General features: G+C 32.5%; 2 protein-coding genes across 4 annotated transcripts; both read right to left on the reverse strand.

Annotated features, from left to right (window-relative positions):
* Positions 1-446: 446 nt before the first annotated feature.
* LOC106669852 (inositol polyphosphate 5-phosphatase E) lies at positions 447-13,401 on the reverse strand. Of its 2 annotated transcripts, none has more exons than XM_014399663.2 (8): positions 12,636-13,401; positions 8,744-9,292; positions 5,222-5,339; positions 2,042-2,264; positions 1,763-1,981; positions 1,541-1,705; positions 865-1,126; positions 447-801 (listed from the first exon to the last, which is right to left on the reverse strand). In XM_014399663.2, the coding sequence occupies exons 1-8, from the start codon at positions 13,025-13,027 to the stop codon at positions 687-689; spliced, it is 2,043 nt and encodes a 680-aa protein (XP_014255149.1). In that variant the 5' UTR covers positions 13,028-13,401; the 3' UTR covers positions 447-686. The 2 variants fall into 2 exon arrangements, with proteins under 2 accessions (XP_014255149.1, XP_014255150.1); XM_014399664.2 differs by having other exon boundaries at positions 12,632-12,729.
* A 989-nt stretch (positions 13,402-14,390) lies between these two features.
* LOC106669853 (gamma-aminobutyric acid receptor alpha-like) lies at positions 14,391-22,118 on the reverse strand. 2 transcript variants are annotated; one of them, XM_024226039.1, is made up of 9 exons: positions 21,925-22,118; positions 21,644-21,864; positions 21,314-21,396; positions 20,517-20,651; positions 16,011-16,163; positions 15,756-15,916; positions 15,533-15,679; positions 15,328-15,475; positions 14,391-15,270 (listed from the first exon to the last, which is right to left on the reverse strand). In XM_024226039.1, exons 1-9 carry the CDS (start codon positions 21,949-21,951, stop codon positions 15,065-15,067), a joined length of 1,281 nt encoding a protein of 426 aa, XP_024081807.1. In that variant the 5' UTR covers positions 21,952-22,118; the 3' UTR covers positions 14,391-15,064. The 2 variants fall into 2 exon arrangements, with proteins under 2 accessions (XP_024081807.1, XP_024081809.1); XM_024226041.1 differs by lacking the exon at positions 21,644-21,864 and having other exon boundaries at positions 21,993-22,118.
* Between the last annotated feature and the right edge of the window lie 1,188 nt (positions 22,119-23,306).

Genomic DNA, 23,306 nt, shown 5'->3' on the forward strand with positions numbered 1-23,306 from the left:
AAAATAATCTGTTTTTTGTCACTTTTTATAAATGGGCAAACCTACCAGAAAAAAATTGTATATATAAAGTGGAAAAGAAAGCTTAGGTCATTTTTTTTTAAATTCAAACTTTCCAATGATTTTATTTAAATTGTGATTCTTAAAATTGAATAAATAAATGTAATAAGGTTTTACATTTAAACACACATAAAAATAATCAAAACAACAAACAAACCCAATACGGAAAAACTATAAAAAACTGGACTAACAAAAATAAACAATTAAAAATAGCTGGATACAATTGATAGGGCCATTTATATATATTAATACAATGAGCAAAACATCGGAATGAAATAGGATCTCAATATTATGCCATCAGCTGGTAAACTAAAAATTTGTTGTATTAAACATATGGATTTTATTTAAAATTAATTAATAACCATTTAAAAAAATAAACTTAGTTAAAATTAATTTACAAATAAATATATTGCTTTTTGTTTTCCTTAGTGTAATATTGAGTTTCCAAGAGGTTTAAGAATGTTCGAAGTTAAACTGACAAGAATATATTATATAGATATTGTATTAAAATTTGGATTTACCATAAAGATTTTTTTTTCAAAAGCTAAAACAACTGTCAGCCTTTATTTTCGATTTTAAAAAATATATCTTCGATTCAAGATTAACTTTAACATTTATTAACAAAAAGGCTACTGTATAGAACAGACTGCAGAAGTAGAATCCTGTTGATCTAAAGCAGAAGCTCGCCGCTTTATCGCTTCAAGATATATCTCTCTATTAAACAATCCTGCATTTAACGGTATGCTAAAATTAAAAAAAAAAATATCGGTAAATAATCTTATAAATAATAACGGTTTAATGACTTACGTATCAATTCCTGGTCTTATCGGACATCTATACAAACCCCAGACCGGTTTATGATCTGAAGTGCAAACCGAAGGCACGGAACTGTAAGCTAAACACTCGACTGCATTTTCAGATCCAATTCTTTTTGTCTTGTACAAAATACGATCCGTATATGAAGGCACCCTCTGTTTGTTTGATGTGTCAAAATTCATAGAGCCTGGATCATACTTGTAAGTCGGAGCAAATGTTAAAGGGCCTTCTTCAAAACCCTTTAAAATACTACCTGAAAATTGGTAAAACTTGTAAAATAATGGACTTTGAAGGGAAAGATCAGCCAGTAATCAATATTAATTCTAAATATTAATCAATACAAGTTTAGCAGTCATAATTGATCATATTAATTATTTCAATTAGAAGACTTTGGGCAAAAAGAATAATTAATTGAATTAATTCTAAACTTGCACCATCATGAAAAACGTTACATTTAAAAATTAAGAAAATCCTACAAATGTGCAAAATGTGAGAAAGAATAGATCATAAAAAAATATAAAAGTGAAGTGTGCTTTTTGAAAAATCTTTATTTTTATTTACATTCCCATCATTTTACTTAAAAATAAATTTAAAAAAAAAATTATTGATATAACACGTGTTTTATAGCAGTTTATTAATTTATTGCATATTAAAAGTAGCTTCTTACCGTCGACTATACTGTCTGTTAATTGGTCTCCAGGAGTACACTGTGCAGGTTCTGACAATGGAAAAGTTTTCTGCGAGACCCAGTCTATAACTTCTTCCCTCGGTCTGGTGAGTCTGAAGTTTAAGTCTCCACTCCAGAAAACATAGTCGAAATTGTCTGTAACATCTTTGCAACAAAAATTGAATGTTAAATTCAATTAATACATTTGTTGTGTTTATTTACCTTTATTTTTATGCCTGCACGTGAGTCTATTTGGCAATTCAAGAGCTTTGACTATCCTTCTTATATCTTGAAGCCTTTCTTTAACCTTATCTTGATGAGCTGTGAGATGGCATGTAAGGAATAAAAACGTTGTTCCAAAGAGATAGAACGCGACGGCTATTGCTCCTTTTGTCCTGAATGCAGTCCCAGGCCTTACACTATAAGTGGCTTCATCGGCAACTGAATCAAAGTTGGTTTTTTACTCATCAAAATGGTAAAGCATTATCATTATCCGAATACCTGAACAAAACCATATGAGATCCCTGCGAAGAAAGATCGCAATGTGTAAGGTCCCAAAGCTGGACGAGTGGAAAAGGACGTGCGACGGTCCTAAAGTTTCCTGAAGAGTCACTTCCCACTGACCTTTCTCGGGGTAGCTTTCTTGAGTTCCGACAACAACAATGTCAGGGACGTGAGGCACTCCTTCTGGCAATAAAAGCGAATTTAAACCTTGTGGCGGAGCCTAAAAAACAGCAAGAAAAAACAAAGAAAGTAAAGGAGAAAACAATCGACTTGCAAAAATCTATGATACAAATATTTCTAAAAGTTGAATGAATTTCTTATATAATTTTGTCGTCCAAGACATGCAAGTTCAGAACAAGATGGAACAATAAAATGAAAAAAATAAATAAATAAACAATAAAATAAAAACATTACAAGTTAAATTATGTATACATTTAATTTATTTTTATATATAATTAACACATTGTTAATCAATTTAACAATTCTGAATATTTGGTTTCCGTATAAAACTTTTAATGCAGAATCACATTCATGAATATTAAAAATGGCTATTTAAATATTTTAATATAAGATTGAAAAAGTCGAGGAACATTGTGACGGTGATAGTTAAAAACAAAACGTTGTAAGTAAAATTTAAATTTGCCTAATGCCTGTCTTTAATCGATGACAGAAAATTAACTAAATCCAAAATAATTAATTATGATTTAATTTTAATCTAAACTATTTTTTTTGTGATACATAAATCATTTCCCCTAATTATTTTCACATTATTATGTTTTTAACAAAAAAGGCCAAAATATAAATTGCCTCATAAGAAAATAATGTTTAAAAACAAATGTTTACAAAGTGTTGACATTTAACAAGGTCGCATAGTTGTTTGACAGTTCCACAAAGCTCACAAAAATATCCAAAAAAATACAGAAAAGGGTGCGTAAGCAGCTAATGTTTTGAAAGTGCCGTACAAATTTTAAATATGATGGCTTCTTGTAATCATTAATTTTTTAAAATCTATTCTATGCCAATGCCACAATATAAAAAATATTCAACTTCTAGCAATGTGCAAATGAATTGCAACGAAACAAGCAATTCTGAAAAAATAAAAAAATAATATATCATCATCAAAAAATAATATAAATAGATTAAGTGAGATATCTGAAAAGTGTTAAGATATATTATAACATTTATTTTATATTATAAAACAATAGGAAAAACTATTGAAAACCAACAAACAATTGGAAGAAAATATAAATAAAAATGCCTGAAATAAAAACAGTCATTTATCATACAATAAAAATTTATATAAAAAAGAGGACACAAATGTCACCATTCTTAATCCATTGTATTTTTATTATATTTTAGTTAAAAACAAACAAGTAATAAAATGTAATAAATGAATAAATAATTATTTAAAAACAAGATGTCTTATTTGAGAAATACAAAACTTTTAAGAATTGTGAGATTTCTTGAGATCTGTGGGATGATGAACCTGTAGGTTCATAGGTTCCGTCATCATAATCTAACTATTCTTGTTACTTCTGGCTGGTAGGTACATTTCAACATTTTGCAGGGGAAAGACAAAAATCCCAGTGAAGATGGTGAAATGTCAAAACGTATCGGACAGAATAAAACAGTGAGGATAGGCAGATTTGAATGACCAGAAACATTCGAACCGCAGGTTTTTCAAAATTACATAAAAATTAATGCAAGCCTATTTACACTAAATATACTAAAACCAATTCATTTTCAAAATTGAGAGCTTTTTTTATTCTTAAATAAATGCTCTATTAAACAAATAAAAATGTGTTTGTAGGAATTGTAGGGTCAGGTCAAATGTTGTTTGTCACACCAGAAACATCGAGTGCTGTGTTACAAACAACTAGACAATTTTTTCAAACAATTTAAAAGGACGCAACTAAACATGCACTTATAAGAAAAAAAAGAGAAAAGTTTATCAAATTAAATGGTTCCAAGTCAGTGTACATGTTTTAATTAGGTTAAAAATTTTCTATGTAAAACAGTAGAATGAATTTACTATTCACCATCACTAATTCATACTTTATGATTGATACATGATGAATTAAAATTTATTCTTAAATTGAATTCCCCCCTCCCCCTCAAATTATAAATTAATATTTTTCAAACTGTTGTTACAAATTTCTTTAAGGTCTGGATGCAACTTAAACGAAATACATGGGGTCTCAGAATTCCCAAGCAATGTAAATCATAATAAATTATTTCATTTTAAAACTTTAGAAAACTTTTCTGTTTGTTTTATTATTATGTTACAACAGTGCTAGAGCACTACAAGCAACTTTGTTGTATTTATGAGTATAAGAATGAAGATGCAATCCATTAATTCTACTCCTATCACAACTCTATTCACTTCCCTCACTAGGGAAGAAATCTTGAAGCCACTTAAGGCATCTTAGAGGACTGTTGGGAAAGGTTCGGGTTGAACTTGACTAGGGGGTTGAGATGAGGGTCTAGGGTTTTATGAAGGCATCTGTATCACCTTCTTGGTGGTTAGATACAAAGTAGTAAGCTTGCACTGAAAAATTTTGGACTAGAGGATTCTTTTGGCACGAACGCTTGGTTGAACCAACCACTGAACACTGATGTATAAATGAGGTGTTCTGTAGTGATATGGTGTCAAATAGTTTTCTAAGTAGTCTATAATAATGTGCTAGTGTAATTATGGAATTCTGATGTACCCTGTATATAATTGGTAAAAGATCATTTTTGTCAAGACACTCAATGTTACTAAAATAAGCTAGTACATGTACATATACGTTTTAATATGTTATTAATTTAAGCTAATTTAAACATTTAAAAAACTGTTGAATAAGGTGAAGAATTAAAAACAAAACAATAATGGTAAAAATGGAATTTTGCTAATTCTAAGTGATAGTGTACAAAATAAAGGTAGTGGGTTATTAAGGTGAATTATTACAATTCATAAAAATCCAAATAAAAATAATATGGCAGGAATTCTACAAGCCAATACATTCTGTTGTGTGCCTAAGTAAGCATCCAATTATCTTAGGTGCACTGAACCAATAGTGTTTTCGGATGGTATATCTATTTCTAAATGCCAACTCTAATTCATGCCCAAAGTAGTTTTTTTCTTCTAAAATCTAAACATGGTTGGTATTAATAGCCTTTCACACACAAACTAACCTGGCCATTCATATTCCAAGTAGCGACATATATCCTAACTTCTCTCTGTGGTAACACTCTCTCTAACTCAACATTACCAAGAAGAGAGTTAGCAGCGATTCGACCACACAGAAAATTCCTAAACACACATACAACTGTGCAAGGAATTTTACATTACAACTTTAATCAATTACATTAATTGTCAATAATTACACAAAACCCAGCTACATTTTTAAAATAGATTACAAATATACCAATTTCTGAAAATTGTTGTTTTTAGCTCAATTTTTGCCTGCATACTAAAATTTTTACTTTAAGCTACTCAAAGACTTTCAAAAAGGAACATACAAAATTTTACAAATAAAACACTATTTTCAAAAAAATAAATAAAAACAAATAAGAAGGTTAAATTTAAAGAAAACAAAATAAACTTGATTATTAATTAATTACTTTTCAAATAAATAGATAGCACTATTATAGTTACAAATGTTAAACTGTACATTAAAATTTAAAGTAAAGCAGGAGTAATAGTAGTTTGCACTGAAAACTAATAAATGCTTTATTAAAAAATAGAAATATTAAAATTTCAAAATCACATGTACGACCCCACCATCTTCCCTTTTTGGCCACAAAAGATTTTAAAAAATGTACTAATTAAAAAAAATATCTGTCATTCGAAATTCATTAACCGTAATATTTGTAAAGTGATACTAAGATTAAAGTTGGAAAATAAAATAAATAATGTGAGGACACACTGGGAATTATAACAGCTTCCATCAAACCAGACATACTTTCTAATTCTCTCTTTTAAAGTAAGTTTTATTACTTAAACAGGCAAATTTTTGTTAAATACTTTTTTCACTTTCGGCACAAAATAATTCCTGACATTAAAGAGGGTTCCAACTGTCCATTTTGGGGGCAAGAAGTTAGACCACTTTAATTTTCAATTAAACTTCCTAAGGTAATGTCGAGATTGAAACCCAGAACTGCTAGCATGGCAAATATTAGAGTCTGATGCATTAACTACTTGGCCACCATGGTCCACAAGACATTTTATAGTATGTACTGTGATTACTTTTTATGAATTGACTCATGTAATGGTAATTGGAAAATTATGCATACTTTTTTTCTGGTTTTCTTTTAAATTTATGAATCATGACAGCAATGTACAATTAGTGTAGGTCCATTGATTTAAAGGTGGACATGGTCGAACATCGGAGCCATATAAAAGGATAGGTGAAAAAGCTCAGATCTTTCTTCTCCTTCTTGTTGAAAATTGGTGAGTTACTCTCCTATTCTTATCCCTTAACACATAATCTTTCATATGATTCTTTCTGAAATCTCATTTTTCATTTTTTTTAAAATTTATATTAGTTGTTTTTGCCTTCAAATACCAGAATCACCTTAACACCTTAGGTTTCTAAACAACCACCATGGTCCTCAACACTTTATAGATGGTCGAAGTCGGAACATCAGGGTTGAAAAAAAAGGGGAGGTGAACAGAGAGTTCAGGTCTCTTTCTCTCTCTTCTGGTTGCAAATTGTTGAATCATTTTCCTATTCTTATTCCTTAACACTATTATCTTTGATAGTTTTTGCAAGAAGACCATTTTTATCTCAAAATAAAAATTGGAAAGAATTTAATTTTAATTTGTTTAAAGTATGTATTTGTGATACTTTTAGCAAAAAGAATGTAGGGTGAGTTTAACTTCTGTCCCCATCTATATTTTTTACATTTATATTGGGGTGTTATAGAAATCCCGAGAAACGTAAACTTTTATTTTTTTTTCTAGTTTCTCACGAAACAAATAATTTTGATCAAACTCTCTGATAATGGGTATGCAAGTTAATTTTTTTCAAATGGTTAGGTACTCAATAAATAATTCTTAAAGATTTATTTTTTTTGGTGTTGAATTCGATAGTACAAACTGTTTTTAATTTTGAGCAACCATCCTCAAGTTATTTGCAAGTAATGTTTTCCAAAAAGTTTTTCGCATAAACTGAATTTTTCAATTTCTTCAACCAATAACCCATTCACTTATTTACCATTTTAGTTGATAGTGAATTACTTGCTCATGGTACCGATAGAAAAATTTTGCAACAATTTCCTCAAATGACATCAATTAACAGGATTGTCTGTAGCTCATTAAAGCGTGATTCAGCCTGATGCAAATTTCCATCCACAAACTTCAAGAAATTAATGTTTGAAAAACAAATAAAAATTGATTTGTTGAGCTTTGATTTTAGTACATAGTACATAGTTAACATTTATCTTAAAAACCATCACACTAAAGTTTATCTTCTTTGACTCGTTATACAAATTGTAAAAATGTCTGGTACATTTCAAGAAAAACTGGAGGTGATTGGAGGGAAAAAGGACCAAAATTTGCACAAGGCTGAATCGTGCTTTAATGAGTTATATCCAGAGCATCCTGTTAATCGATGTTATTTGAGGAAATTTTTGCAAAAATTTTCTTTTTCGTTCTGGGTCAAAAAACCTTGTAGAAAATTTACATTGATTAGTATCTTGCAATTTGAAACACTTAAGTTTCTATCTGCATCCCATTATCCTGGAAAGTTAGATCAGTATGAACATTATTTCAATAACATTTTGCAAAATTTATTGGACATACATGAGGGAATAGTGGAAAATATTTTATCTAATGCAGCAATTTACTTCAATGTAAATTTTGATAAATTAAAAGAGAATTTTAAACTAACTGTGGCTTGATAGCATTTTATTTATTATCATTATTATTATTTTTTAACGGCCTTATGTTTTTTATATCAGCCAGAGTACATACAAAGTATATATCATATTTTTGGGTTGTGGGAAACAGGTCAAACATTCCAGCGGTGACAGGTGACGGTAGGAATTGAACCTATGAACAAGGTTCATACAAGCTGAGAGCCTGACACACTATTCACTCGGTTACCATGGTTCCCCATCCTACCTCGGCCTAATAACATTAGTCATTATTTCCAATTTTTATGCAATGACGGCTGAGAAAAGTGTCATGAGCAGGGTTTGAACCCACAAGGTTCAGCTGAACACAATTTTTCTTCACAACTGTCTTTGAATAAAAATTGGAAACAATAATTAATAATGAACAGATAACTAATTAAATAACAGTAATCATACAATGTGGCCCAGATGTTAGACAATGTTAGTTATATATGTAATAAAATGTCATTTTTGAGTTTTAAATACTAGCCAGAATTGTTAGATGAACTTTCTGAGTGGTCATTATCTAAGATCAATAATCATATTGACTTTTTTATACTTGTGACTTGTAAGTGAATAATAACAACCAAAACATTTCAATGTTTATTATGTAATTATTATTTAAACTTCAATCTTCTTGATTGTTTTATATTTGACGTGTAAAAAATGTTAAGACTTCTTTTTCCTTGATTTTTCTTGTCTTCTATTTCCACCTATGCACTAAACTGTTTCCAATAACATTTAGTGATAAAATTAGATTTACAAATTCATGCCAATTGAATGATAATCAAATTATATATTTTTATTAATATTGATTACCTTTCACGAGCTTTGTTTGATGGTATAAGGTGAAGCACTTGGGCTGCAAGAAGTGACTGCCTCGCTAAACTGTCCATAGAAGCTGTTCTTGAAGGCTCGCCCTTGTCTTTGCGTGATAGTACTATGAGAGAAGCTGGGCGAGTTTTCTTCTTCTTGACATCGTCATTTGGAGGATTGCTCCTTGTTGAAAGAGGAGAAGATGTACTTGACGATATCACTATGTTATCCACCGATTGTCTTGAAAGGAGACACTTATTTATATTACTCGAGTGTGCAGTCAACAAGGGGGAACCTTCTGGAGACGGCCCAGGAGTCGATGACAGCGAGTTATTCTTTTCACCGGTTTTCTCCGCCGATGAAAAAATACTTTTGCTCAAACTGAACGATCTCCGGTGCGATCTTTTAGCCTTTGCCATTTGCTGAACGTGCGACTGAGTCATGGAAGGCTCGACGACCAACTTGGGATTTTCTTTCGGTGCAATAAGCCCATTAGGAGGAAGCTTATTATTAAATGATGAATTAAGCGAAAATCCGGTAGCTGGTGAAGTACTAAAACAAAAAGTACCAAAAGATGAAAACCTTTTGATAATAAATATAATAAAACAACAAGATAATTTTGTTTTGTTATAAAGCTAAAAAACAAAAATTCAATATTCAATAGTCTAAATTCAAACTATATAAAGGCATTAAATTAAAATTATTTAAGGACAAAAAATATTCTTACACACAAAAAATAGTAATGAAATAGTGGACAAAATTATGTTTAAACACACATTAAAGATTTGAAATCGAGAGCCCAAAAATTAGGAGATAAAACTAGACGAAAAATCACCTAAAACACCGAATTTTACCATTTTATGGTGCTCTTAGGTGGCAATAATAATAATAATAATAATAATAATAATAATAAGGCTTGAACCCAGTTGGAGAGTAGTGAAAATAGAAATGGTTTGTTACCTGTAATTATTACAAATGAAAAAGAGAAACTAGTCAAACACTCTCAGTTCATGAATTATTACTTATTATTTTTTATGAGGATATTTCAATTATGAGGTTGTATGAATCCTCGAAGCGCTGATATTTTTGGGGAAAAAATGCGGCCACCAACACTCCTCGATGTCTTGCCAGATTGGCAGAGAAGTTCTTGAAATTAAAAACCATCAACTTATGGATTTTAAATCAGTGAATGACACACACTGTGTTACCTGAGATTGCTATATTAGGCGATGAAGTACTTACGAATCCAAATTAAACTTGTAAGACTGACTAACTAACTATAGCTAATGTGGAATATAATGGCCGCATACAAGAGATGTCTGAGGGCTTCCAGACAGGAAGAGAGCATGGATTAGCATGTCTATTAGAGAAAGCAATCTGTGATTGAGACGCTCAAACCACAGGAACTGAATTTAATAGACTAGTCGATGTTCCTCATTAAGGGGTAGAAGAAGCTTTTTTATCTTTGGAGATAATGACCTGAAGACTTGGGCTAGCTGTGAACCCCTCAAAAAAACAAATATATGGTCTATGGCCAAGATATAGGAGATGAAAAGTATGTGCAGTTCGGCGCTTACAGAATTGAGAAGCTAAGTGAATCTGTATTACTTAGGTTCTGTCATTTTAGAGATTTATTTCTTTTCCTTTTAAAGCAATAAAATCGATAAGCCATAAATGGTCAAAACTAAACAGAAAATTTGCTAGTTTCGTTCAAAAACAATAAATTTTTTTTTATCCTGTAATTGAAATAACAGTCTCAAGTTTCAGGAGGTACCTAAAAGGTACACAGATGGAACAGAGAGAATAGGTGTATGATAAAAAAACTAAATCTTACCAAAGACCCTTAGATTAATCTCAACAATTTTCAAAGCTGAGGTTCATGCAATAAAACTCTGTTCACAGTAATTAATAAAGAAAAATATTAAAGATGCACAGATTTGCATACTATCAGACAGTCAGGCATCTATAAAGCATTAAATGTTTACGCTTTCAACTCCAAACTGTAAAAATAGCTTGAGAAAGAAAAACTCAAGCCTTGGTCAAAAGCACAAGTATGAGGCAAGCTAAGAGATTTATAACTTTCTCAAAAAAGAACTCAGCAGGCAGGATTTGAGGAAATTATAGGCCTCTATATACCAGCCACTGCCCTTTCAACTACCACATAAAGAAGGGCAGAGCAGAGACAGAAACATACCGACTCTGTCATGAGGAACCAGCTACATCGAAAGCATCCTTTGTGAATGTGAAGTATTAGCAAGGTTATGATACAGCCACTTCGGTAAGACGATTTTCATTCCAAAAGAGGAGCACAGAGAGGCACCGAAGTGGGCTTATAGGAAAAAGTGCTTTTTCCAACTATCGTTATAATTTATAAGGGTTCCATAATAAATCAAATTACCGCTTAAAAACTAAAAAAATAAATATAAATAAAAAAAATTAAAAATAAAAATTAAAAATAAAACTATCTATAGTCTATATCTATCTTATATCTAATTTATAAGGGTTCCATAATAAATCAAATTACCGCTTAAAAACTAAAAAAATAAAAATAAATAAAATAAATAAAAAATCAAAACTATCTATAGTCTATAGTGAAGACTATTTCATTTTGTGTATGTAACATTGTATGTATTTTAATTTATTTTGTTTAGTGGTCTAATTGACCGTATTAATTATTTTAATTAATTATTCTTTTCCTGTAAGGTTGAGATGAAAAAGTTAGAATCACAAGCGGGATTCAAACCCATGACCTTCGAATCCTGCTCGTGACACTAAACTTTTTCATCTCAACCAAGACCTTAAATAAAAAGAATAATTAATTGAAATTGTATGTATTTATTAGCCAATAGTGAAATATAAAAAACCATGCAGTGTGCTGAGATTTGAACCCAGGTTCACTAGCATGTCCCCTGGTATAAATTAGGAAAAAATGTATTTAAGAATGTGATAGGTCAGTGGTTTAGATTTAGAAACTGAAAGTATTGGGGCTGAACTGACATAGCTATATCCACTGGAGCTGCCGACTATATCACGTCAGATTACTTACAAAACAGCATAACTTCTGCAAGTAAAGACTTTGCACTAGTTAAGCAAAAGAAAAGTGTCACCTTATGAAAATGACAAAGTTAAAGTTTTGGGCCTTGTAGTTGCCAGGTCTAAGGATTATTATTCAGAGATCGTGAGATGCGGTCTGGTGTGATGTAGGTTTCAGAAAAACATTTTCTTTATCGTGCCAACGTTTCGATCTTTATTGAGATCATCTTCAGGGCTCAAAGTGTTTGTTTTCTGTGTAATTGCGCCATTCTTGTGTGTCGTGTTGAGGGTGCCCATGTAAGGATTATCACTTTCTAAAATAGACACAAGGAATACCTAGCTCTGAAAGAAAAATTCTTCATTGTATGTTAGTTAGTGACTGACCAATGGGAACAGAGGCACAATTTGACGTAATCAGGTTTATAGGGCTATCAAGGCTCAGATGGGCAGGTCATGCAGCAAGGAAATAGCGACGAACTTCTTTCCACATGAAAATTTACATGGTAATTGATGTCCAAAGCTATGATAGTTGGACGACATAAGGCAGGATGCCAAGAACTCATTATGTTGAACTAGAGAGCAACTGCAATGGATTGGGAGCTCCTTGAGAAAGCGAAGATCTAATAAGTGGATTGTCATTCTTAAGATTATGATATAAAGTTTAATAAAACATGATTATGACTTTATTCTTACAAAAATTGAGAAAAAATGCTATTTTGCAAATCTAAAATCTGAATAAAAAAATAAGAGCGTATTTTTGTGTATTGTGTCCAATTTTTCTTTCGTCAATTTTTAACATTGAAAGTCATCATTGTTCGACGTCGTGTATTTTTTGTATCCGACTGTATTGTTACTTACGTACTTAATTTCATCAGAGCCGTTGTTGTGAGAATCTGTATTCATGACAATGTTGTTCATGTCGTGATTTCTCTCCGCCCTGGACCTGGCCTGGACGTGAACCGGAGTCCGGGAGTTTTCCGTGATAGCGCAGCAAAGTGAGACGTTAGTGCTTGTCTGGTTGTTCTGGTCTGGTGCCGCCTCCTTGGATGACGAGCGGTCCCGTTCTTTTTTGGGCAGGACCCCTTTAATTTCGAGGTCGCCCTCTTGGCTCGAGGATATCTTTTCGACGCTGTCGTTATTCGGCATGGGCAGGCAGCCGATTCGTTTGTTCCTTCCCAAAAAATGGCTCAATCCTTGCAGTCTCCGACGGCATCTCGACGGTGATTTTTTCGTGCCGCTCACAACTTCCTCCATCGGTCAGGGGTTTTTCCACGTCCTCGACTTCATATTTTGAATAGCCGACTCGGCTCTTTCGGACGGACCCGTCAAAATATCGATTGACGACGAGGTGAATGTTCCCCTTCAAAACACCGGGTGATTCACCCAGAATGATCTCATTTCCGTCTACCGCGGCTCTCATTTCATCACGATACCCTTTACACGTATTAATCGTCTCACCCACAAAAAATATCACAACTGTTAAAAATATAGCAAAAGCCCGGCTTGAGAAAGATCAGACTCAGACGTTACAGTGATAGGACCAGCTGACCTTATCCATCACTCATGAGATATCACCCATGACCATGATGAAACAATGCTTGGGAGACGACAATCAATATGCTGTGACGTAACAGTTAAACCACTCTCACTTAATTTCTTTCTCATTCTCTACCACTATTTCTATTTCTATATAAATACCTTTCTTTAGTTATCTTTCTCACACTCCCTTCCTCACATTCATTCATTTTCTTTTTCGATCTATCTATATCTCCATCATCTTTCTATCTATCTCTCTCATTCTCTCTCTCTCACTCTCGCTCTCTCACACTCTCTCACTCACTCACTCACTCACTCACTCACTCACTCACTCACTCACCCTAAATATCTATCCATCCATCCATCTCTATCTATCTATTTTTCTTTCACTATCGTTCCCTCTCTCTCGCTTTCTGTCTACCTGTTTCTATCTACCTCCATCAGATATTTTTCTCTATTTTTATCTCTTACTCTCATCTCTTTTCTCTTACTTTTCTTTCTTTCTAACTCTATTTACCTATCTTTTCTCATCTCTCTCTCTCACTCACTCTCTCTCTCTCTCTCTCTCTCTCTCTCTCTCTCTTCTTACTTTCTCTCAATTTTTCTCTCTCTCTCCCTCTGTCTTTTTATCTCCAACATTCTCGTTTTCTTTTTATATGTATGTCTACTTATCTCTATGTATATCTATTATCTCACTCCTACCTCTAACTTTTTCTCTTATTTTCGTTCCCTTTTCTTTCTCTCACTCTTTCCCTCTTCCTTTCTTTCTCTCTACTTATGTATCTATCACCATCATTCCCTTTCTCTGTCTTTCTCTACCTCTCTTTCGACGTATATAGTTGAATTAAAATGAAAGAAAGACAGGAAAAGAAAAGCAAAGAAAGAGAGGGCTATTAATGTTCAATAGAGTTTGGTAGCCATAAAGCTAAGAAAAAGTATCTATTTTCTAGTCAGAACAATTGCATCTTTAGAAAGGCATATTTCAAATACAAGAAATTACAAACTTTAAAATAATTTGAAACTGTTTTAACCATTTAATATGTTGACAACAAATTTTACATATTCTTTTTCATATTACAAGTACTAATAATTTGGTGAAAAAAAAGCGAGATTAGAGGTAACTTATATAATGCCTTGATAATATACAATGAGGAAAGTATACAAATGACAAATAATTACTTCTTTGAATGTTCATTTTTTTAATATACTTTCATCTATTTTAATTGTTATAACACCTTGATTTGTCTTTTTCTTTTCCCTTGTCTTTTATTTTTTTCAATATGTTGGTCAATGTAAAACATGGTTTTTCCTCAAAATAAATCATATCCAAAATAGCAGAAAATGGACCAAGTTGTCATAACTTGTTACTCTTTTCAAGAACTTATTTTTACTATTAACTATACTTAATATAAATTTTGAAACTAATTTTATAACAATAAATGCTATATCTAGTTGGAAATGATGATAAAATTGAGGTGTTTGCAATTTAACAATTGTTAAGTTCACACTAACCTGAAAGGAATATTCTGATTTTAGAAAGTTTTGACATATTGAGCAGGTTAAAATAATAAAATTGTAATATTGTGAGGTTGGACCTATTGTAAATTATAGATTGTTTGTTTGAAGAGAAAGAAAAATGAATCATGCGCTTTTTTACAAAATTTTTGTCAAGCTTCAAATGTAAAGGAACTTTAGCTAGGAATAAATTAAATAAACTTTACTAGTATGCTAAAAGTTTTTCCTAAATAACAATGACTAGAGTCCGGGTGGAAGTTGTTTCCAAGTGAATTGTTGATGATAACGGAAATACAGCAGCCAGTAAATAACATTAAGGAATGCGAATGATGTTGGAAAGAGTATTCTCGCAGCTCTGTCAATGTATGAAACGCTGTTCACTCCTTTGTGAGAAGTCCCCTTTGCAGCTTCTCTCTGTCTTTCTCTCCTGTACCTCTCATCACCGACTAAAATTCATGAAACAAATTACATAATTGATTTAACAACAAATAGGTATAAATTACCTAAGCAGTACATCAACTGTTTCCATCTAGGGACTCTAGTCTCAGTCTGGGTTTGCCTTTCCATGGTGGAGCGGCTTGGTACTTTTGGAGATGTGTTGATAATGTTGCTGAACGACAGCCTTCTAGGGGAATTCCCAATTGCCAGATCCTAGGGTAGAGGCTTTTAAATGTTACATCTGGTGGTGTAAACTTTTTATTTTCTCACGTTGTAAATTGGGCAGATGAGTGAGCTCTTTCTCCTCATGGGACGATTGGCCAAAGTGACGATAGATGAATCAGCATTCTCTATTGTCATAGACTCTTCCTCGTCCTCCCACTCGTCTTCGTCTATTGGTATTTCTCCACTTCCCACCTGAAAAATAAAAAATCTTTTACATTTAGTTAATTGTTCCATAATTTGAGTCTTTATACATCATGTTAATAATTACCTTGGTGAAATAGTGGACTCCAGCAAATTCCAATAAAGTTGCAATGCAGTAAAAGAAACTCATAAGAAGGAACCAATCGAGGGCTGTAGCGTACCTAACTTTGGGCAAGTCTGTTCTGCTGTCGAGCCCGATGGTCGAAAGGGTCAGGACGGTAGTGATGCCTGTGAATTGGGCCGCAAATTGGTCTCTTACTAGTAACTGTTATTACAATAGTTTAAAAATAATTTAAATAACATGTAAGTGCCATTGACTAACATAATCCAACTCTGTCGCTCGTAGCCTCCCGGTGGATCCAAAAGGACACCCAGGAGAGGACAACAATCAAAATACAAGGGACATACACCTGTATCAGAAAGTAGCCGGTGTGTCTCCTTAGGTTGAAATTGACTTGCAGTAATGAAAATTCACCTAAAATAGAAAAATAGTTTTTCACTAATGGCATTAGTTTGATAATTACATCATCATTACAAAATAAATCGAAATTCTATTGACTTGAAAAATTTTGAAGTTAGATTTAAATTATACTAACTTCAATATATTTAATTTATGAGTTACAAGTGACAGAGTGATTTGCAATTGTGGAGAATATTAAAAATTGCTAAACATTTCCTTCAATTTGGAAATGACCAATTCACATACTAGAATTTTTTCTCAACATTAATCATTTTAATCATACCAGTCTCACGTTGTTTGGCCCTTCATTCACTGACAGCTCATTTGATTTAACATTATTTGACTTTAAAATAACTGAATTTAGTGTGAATATCTGAAGAATGTTCTATGTAATCTTCTTAACAAAATATATTGACATATATTGAATTTATTGGCTTTAGAAGGCTACTAAGGAGAACTGATGAACTAACACTATTGAGAAAGTTCTATTGCCTATATTTCATCCAGTGTTCTGCACAATTGTATATTAAGACTATTTCTGAATTTGCTGTTCACCTATGCCTCTGAAGAAACAAGAAAAACGAAGCTTAGACTGCCTTTGATCCGTAAGTTCATAAGTGATCTATTGTCAACCGGATAATAACAACTTATTAAATCAAAGCCACACTTTCTTGAAATGTAAACGAAATGTGAAAACTCCTTTTTAATGAATGCTAAGTGCTATCTTGTTCTTGTAGGTATATTTTGTCTGATGTCTCACAGGGAAACATTTTAGGACCTTTGCTGTGTCTGCTATACACCTATTGCCTCCAAAGGTAACAAATAAAAACCACAAATACCTAGACTGCCTTGATCAAGGAATATAATACTGATTAACTAAAATTTAATAAATTAAAAACCTCCTAAAAATCTTCAATTTATGCGAAAGTCCGTTTTTAATGCAGTGGCAAGGTCTAATTCTAGTAGATACATTTTGTCTGGTGTCTCACAGAGTAGCATTGTCTGCTTTACACCTTTACCTCCAAAGGTAACAATAAAGACTGCAAATACTTAGATTGTCCTTGATCAATGAATATAATGCTGATTTAAAAAAAATTACTTAATCAAAAACTTTTTATTTATGCAAAGGTGCCAAGAGCTAACTAGTGTTTTGTCTGGTGTCTCACAGAGTAGCATTTTAGGACCTTTGCTGTTCTGCTGCACACATACACCCATGTCTCTAGAGGAAACAAGACAAATGAAACATGCTTAATCAGGCCTTGATCAATACATATAATACAATCTATCAATTGCTGACTAACTAAAGTTTATTTAATCTAACAAGGGGACGACCAGGTTGGCGTGTCAGGATTTACACCAAACTATTTTTAGTGATTCTACATTCCAAAATATCGGACATGTATCCGCCACTTCTTGTGAATAGGCTCTGGTTGAAATTTTCCGTTTTTTAATATTTTTATTTCTATCGTTCTATTTAGTCAAATCAAATATGTGAATATATCATTTTACAGCATTTTTTACGTAGATTGCAATAAAAATATAGTTAAAACAATCAAAGTTTATCAATAACCAAAAATTTAAAAAAAATCAAATATTGTTCAAAGTAAATTAGGTTATACATTTTTTTCTCGTGAAACTAATATGAAATTTCGTTTAACACCTCTAGAAACTCTTAAATAATTTTTGTTTGATTTTAAATTTACCGATTTTTATTAAGCCTAAAATTTTTCCGATTTAAGAAGTCATTCTCGGAATATCTGATTGAAACGGCTTTAATTCAAAACCGGCTAAAAGGATTTTAACGTAAAACATACCATTTGAAAGAAGAAAAACATAGCTTTTGAAAGACGTATGTACCATAAAAATTTATAAAAGATTTCTGTAAGAAAATACATAAAATAAGAAAATATTTTTGTCAGAAATTAACCTCGTTTTTGAAATGGAAATAATAGTCCAATTTTAATGTTTGGTACAGTTAAAAAATGCACTCGACAATTTCTTTAAAACGAATCAACCATGAAAATCGGTCCCCTAGGTATTTAAAAAAAAAAGTTAGAGCTTGCACTAGGAATGTCAGTCACGCTTTTAGGTCGTCGAAATTATCAGTCAAAAAATTAATTTACACCCATTTCCGCGAATGTCGGTATTTAAAGGTTTTATAAGCTAGAATCAGGATAATTAGGTCAAATCCAATCATCAATCTTATCATTTTCTGACCTACTTTACTTACAGAATGTTTATTATAATATGCAAAGAAAGCAGTATTTTGTTGATTTATCTTTTTAATTCATACCAAATTAGAATGTTTGCGTCATAGAACATTTTTGTCTTTATCTTAACCAACGATGAAATGAATACACTAAAAATAATATTTTTTAATCTCTAAATACCGATTTATGATCATTTAATTACGACTAAAATTAGATTTTGAAAAAAGCTTCATTGTCCCATTCATTAACTCTCGCGAAAAACATTTTATGACCTACTTTACGTGAAAATATTTAGTTTTTAGAAATTTTTTAGTTACTGATAAAGTTTGACTGCTTTTATTATATTTTTATTGCAATCTATATAAAAAATGCTGTAAAATGATCTATTCGCCGATTGATTCGAGTAAGAAGAACGGCAAAATAAAAATATTTAAAAAACGGAAAATTTCAACTTTCAATTTTTTTTGGCAAAATCAGTGCCTATTTACAAGAAGGGGCGGATAAATGTCCGATATTTTGGAATCACTAAAACAGTTTGGTCCAAATTCGTGATACATCAACCTGGTCGTCCCCTTGTAAACCACAATTTCTTACAAATTCTTCTATTTATAAATACTTGCGTTTTTAATGAAGAAGGCTAATTAGCTCTAATAGATATATTTTGTCATACAGGGTTGCGTTTTAAGCCCCTTTCTGTCCGTTATACAGCCAGGTCTCCAGAGGAAACAAGAATAACGACAAATGCTTAGACTGCCCTTGATACAGTATATAATAGATTCACTATTTTTCGTGGTCCGCTTGACCAATTAATAACTTTCAATTAATTAAGGTTTTAAGTTGAGATAAAAAAGTCAGTGTCACGAGCGGGATTCGAACCCACGACCTTCGTCGAAGTCACGATATCTCAAGTGGTAGAGTAGCGGCGTATCAAGCAGAAGGTCGTGGGTTCGATCCCGCTCATGACACTGACTTTTTTATCGCAACTTAAAACCTTAATTAATTGAATGTATATAATAGAATCGATCCACCAACTTCTGATTGACAAACAAAATTTTACTAAATCAAAGCCAAACCTTCTTAAAATTTCTTTTATTTATGGATATGTGCGTTTTTAAGGAAATACCATGGGCTATCTAGTTCTTGTGTGTATATTTTGTCCGGTGTCTCCAGGATCACATTACATAACATTTGCTTTATCTGCTAACCCATTTTTCCAAAGGAAACAAGACAAACGACTTATGGCCTTTGATCAAGATCAATATAACAAAATCGATCCATCAATTTCTGACTTACAAACAAAAATTTACTAAATCAAAGCCAAATCTTTTTAAAAATCTTGTTTTTACAAACGTGTGTTTTTAAGGAAGTTCCAAGGACTATATAGTTCTGGTAGGTATTTTGTCAGAAGCCTCACAGGGGTACGTTTAAAGGCCCTTTCTGTATCTTCTATCCACCCATGCTTTTAAAGAAAACAAGGCAAACAAAAAATGCATAGGCTGCCCTTGATCAGGAAGTACATAAGCGATTCATCTTTCTTCGATTAATACTATTTTATTAAAGCCAAGCCCAATCTTCTTCAAATGTTTTCTAGTTATAGAAACTTGTGATTTTAATGACGTGTTAAGTTCAATCTAGTCCTGGTAAATCTATTTTTTCTGGTATCTCACAGGGTAGAGTTTTAAGACCTTTGCTGTATCTTCTTTACAACTAGGCCTCCTGTACCTCCAGGAAAAGTTTAAAGGACGAAATGTAGGTTGGCGGTTTCTGAACATTGTTGTATGCCTAACTTCGTTAGTTTGGTCTTCAGACGTTTTTCTTCATTGGTGATATTGCTGGCAGATCAAATCAGCGAGGAAAGACAAATCAGGATGACCAGAGACGACTAATTGTAAAACAATAAAAGACTGGAGTGATCTTGTTCAGTAACATCAATGTTCAATCTATTGCGGCTGTCTCTAACCAAAGATTTGGGTGGGTTGCCAAACAATGCTTATGATGAAGAAAAGCTTTCGAAGACAATACCGGAACATAAACTATGGTGTAGTGCTACCAATGGTTTTATATATTTCAGATCATATTTTTCGGCTCATTTTTAAGTATATTGCGCTTTTGATAAGTTAATTTGCATTTTTACATAAGAAAATTTTAAAAAATTTACCTTCTCTCCTTTTTAAAGTTAGATTCCGTTGTGGGCTTCCCATGAGGTCGAACTGGGATAGGGCCATGCCCGATTCGAAACTTACGCTTTTCCCAGATTGCCACTGGTACACCAGTTGGCGGCTCGGGTACGCATCTATGAACAAAAATATAAAACGTACCTTGATAAAAATAGTACAAGTACTAGATTAAAATTATATTTATTCGTATGTGAAAAGCGTCAAAAGAAATACTCATTTCGAGCCCCTGGGTTCGGATCAATTTTTATATTTCTATAAAATATGTTTACGAAGGGAAGTCAATAAATGAGGTATTGCCTGGAATGCCGTTACTGCGTTTATTACACAAGAACACGTTGAATATGCTAAACCATAACCTCATGATATCCAGGCATCCTTTAATTAACGAGGGGGTCACAATTCTCACATTAATTAACCATTAATTTTTTCAACGTTCTTTACCGTTCGATTCTGATTAAATTGACTTGGCATTGGTTTTTGTTTCTATGCTTGTAAATAGTTGAAGTAGACTTTTTTTCAACATGTTCCTTGCAAAGAAAGATTAATTTCGTTTGTCATATCGTGCTGATTTTATTTGCAAGAAGACTAACAAAGTTAAAAAAAGAATATGCCAAAAGTAACATTTTATCAACAAATAGTAAAGTAGAAGGCGCATTTAAAAAGTTTTGATCCAGATAAAAAAAGAAAAAACAGGCCACTATGTCTCAAGATCATACAATAAACAATTTATTTTTAAAAAACAATAAATCTTTTGTCATTATTTAAGTAAAGGACTCACAACTTCCGAGGATGAGAGGGCAGGATTGCCTGTCCATGGGAAAGTTATGCAGCTCCATCGGGCACTTCGCCTTAATCGTCAATCTGCGCATAACAATTTATCTGATGTAAATAAATTGCACTTAAGCAATGAAATGTAGCTTTGACAAAAACAAATCATATCTTTTTAAGATGATTGATAAAATGTGGACGCGTGCTACTAAACAAATGGTTTTAATGTTATCTATTAATTTTTGAGTTTTGTTGACATTCTGTGAAAATTTAATCATCATCCATGGTAGCTGGACAGGACGGGAGACTAGAGGTAAACACATTGAAACATGGAGCCAACCTCATAGAATAGAGGATATCACCGTCTTGCGTTATTCTCAGAAGTTTATTTGGCACAGTGATGGTGTGGACATAAGAGTGTTTGCCGTTGTAAAAGTAAGTATCCGGACGCCATATCCTCTCCAGCATCTTGATGCTTAGACTTAAACTCTTAATGGGACCTAGGAAGCTAAGTCTGGAATCTCTCCAGGACTGGCGGAAGTAACAGTCCATGGAATAATCCTAGAAGATGTGATTAATTAAAGAAAAAAGGTGAAACTTTATTTTTTTGAATATACCAACCATATCAAGTTCGGACACAGGGCCCATACTCCTGATTAGGATATTTGTCTTTATGATTGTTGGCTCACCTGAAAAATTTTGATTTGAAGTTTGCACTGTTACAATATTACTATAATATTGAAATCCAGACAAGATTCAATCGAAATTAATTGTAAAGTAGAAAAGCTGGAAGCCGGTGGGCTACGAGAAGTGATTGGCTCAACTCTGTACACGTATGTGCATATGTACATGCCAGTGCAGATTTGAGTTTATATAAGTTTTTTGTGTGTATGTTTTGCCTTGTATATTTTTTATTTTAACGTTTTTACCTTGTGTACCTTGTTTTTGTTTACATTTGGATTACTTGTCAGCTTATAAAATCGGTATTGCTGAAATTACATTTTCGACTGACTACTGAAAAAAACACACCAATCCCAAACACAGACCAACCATTGAAGGTCGTGAAATTCGAAACGCACCTGACAGCCAAAACCAGCACAAATAAAAATGAATGGAAAAAATCAATCAGTAGCTCATCACAATAAATTACGATTCTCCCTTTTACTATAAATGTATAATGAATTAAGCCCATTATACTACTTTTTGCCATGTAGTAACTTTTCTACCTTGTGTAACTTTGTTTAGACACACATATTAGAATAATCTATGGTATTTACTATTTGTTTATTTTGTTGATTTATTTACTAGGGTTTGTGAAATTCATTCGTAAATTGTTATTATTTGCCATCGGAAAATATGAATATTTTTGGTTCAATACTTACTTATACTTAATTTTAACTTTATAACTTTATTTGCCACCGGATCAGACTGATCGATCAATACGTCTGCGATCTCTGATGACATTGATAAACTACTTTTTTACTCGGGTTGAATTAAATTTGACACACTTCTCAACAGCGGAGGACCAGAGGAGAGTCCGAGAGGGAAACCAATAAACTAGGAGTATATAACCGAGGTTCGTGCCCCGGGTCACAATCAACAGTGTTTTTTTTTTACTTTTACCGTGACCACGAGGGGCTGTTCTTCAGTTTCATTTATTACATCATACGACTTCTTAAGGAAGCGAATTGCTATCAACATGGCCCCGAAGGGTCCCCACGGTCGACTTTTATTTCTTTCCGTGTAATTCAGTCTATGCCTTCAAAAGAGGAAACAGCCTGGTTCAATACAAATACATCAAAACATACAATATTCGAAGTAAACCGGTATCCTAAGGGCACCTTAGGGTTTTCTTTGACTCTTTTTCATATCGAAATGACTTCAGTTTGTCCCTACGATACGTTTGAGACCCATTCGACAAAGGTTCTGTATGAGAACCTTTAGGGGAATATTTCAAACAAAGTCCTGACAACAAATGAAAATAATCTCCACGAATTGGACAG

Source organism: Cimex lectularius, unplaced genomic scaffold (genome assembly GCF_000648675.2).
Source record: "Cimex lectularius strain Harlan isolate CLEC.00 unplaced genomic scaffold, Clec_2.1 scaffold76, whole genome shotgun sequence".
Classification (NCBI taxonomy): Eukaryota; Metazoa; Arthropoda; class Insecta; order Hemiptera; family Cimicidae; genus Cimex; species Cimex lectularius.

Bases quoted from the DNA above. Each gene is read 5' to 3' on its own strand.
- LOC106669853 (XM_024226039.1), bottom strand. From the start codon at position 21,951: ATGGGCCCTGTGTCCGAACTTGATATG. The intron at 21,865-21,924 runs GTTGGTATATTC...CACATCTTCTAG, and splicing joins CTGTGTCCGAACTTGATATG to GATTATTCCATGGACTGTTA. The intron at 15,917-16,010 runs GTTAGTCAATGG...CCCAATTCACAG, and splicing joins GAGCGACAGAGTTGGATTAT to GCATCACTACCGTCCTGACC.
- LOC106669852 (XM_014399663.2), bottom strand. From the start codon at position 13,027: ATGGAGGAAGTTGTGAGCGGCACGAAAAAATCACCGTCGAGATGCCGT. The intron at 9,293-12,635 runs GTACGTAAGTAA...TTTTTGTTTTAG, and splicing joins AACGGCTCTGATGAAATTAA to TACTTCACCAGCTACCGGAT. The intron at 5,340-8,743 runs GTAATCAATATT...ATGTGTGTTTAG, and splicing joins TCAAACAAAGCTCGTGAAAG to GAATTTTCTGTGTGGTCGAA.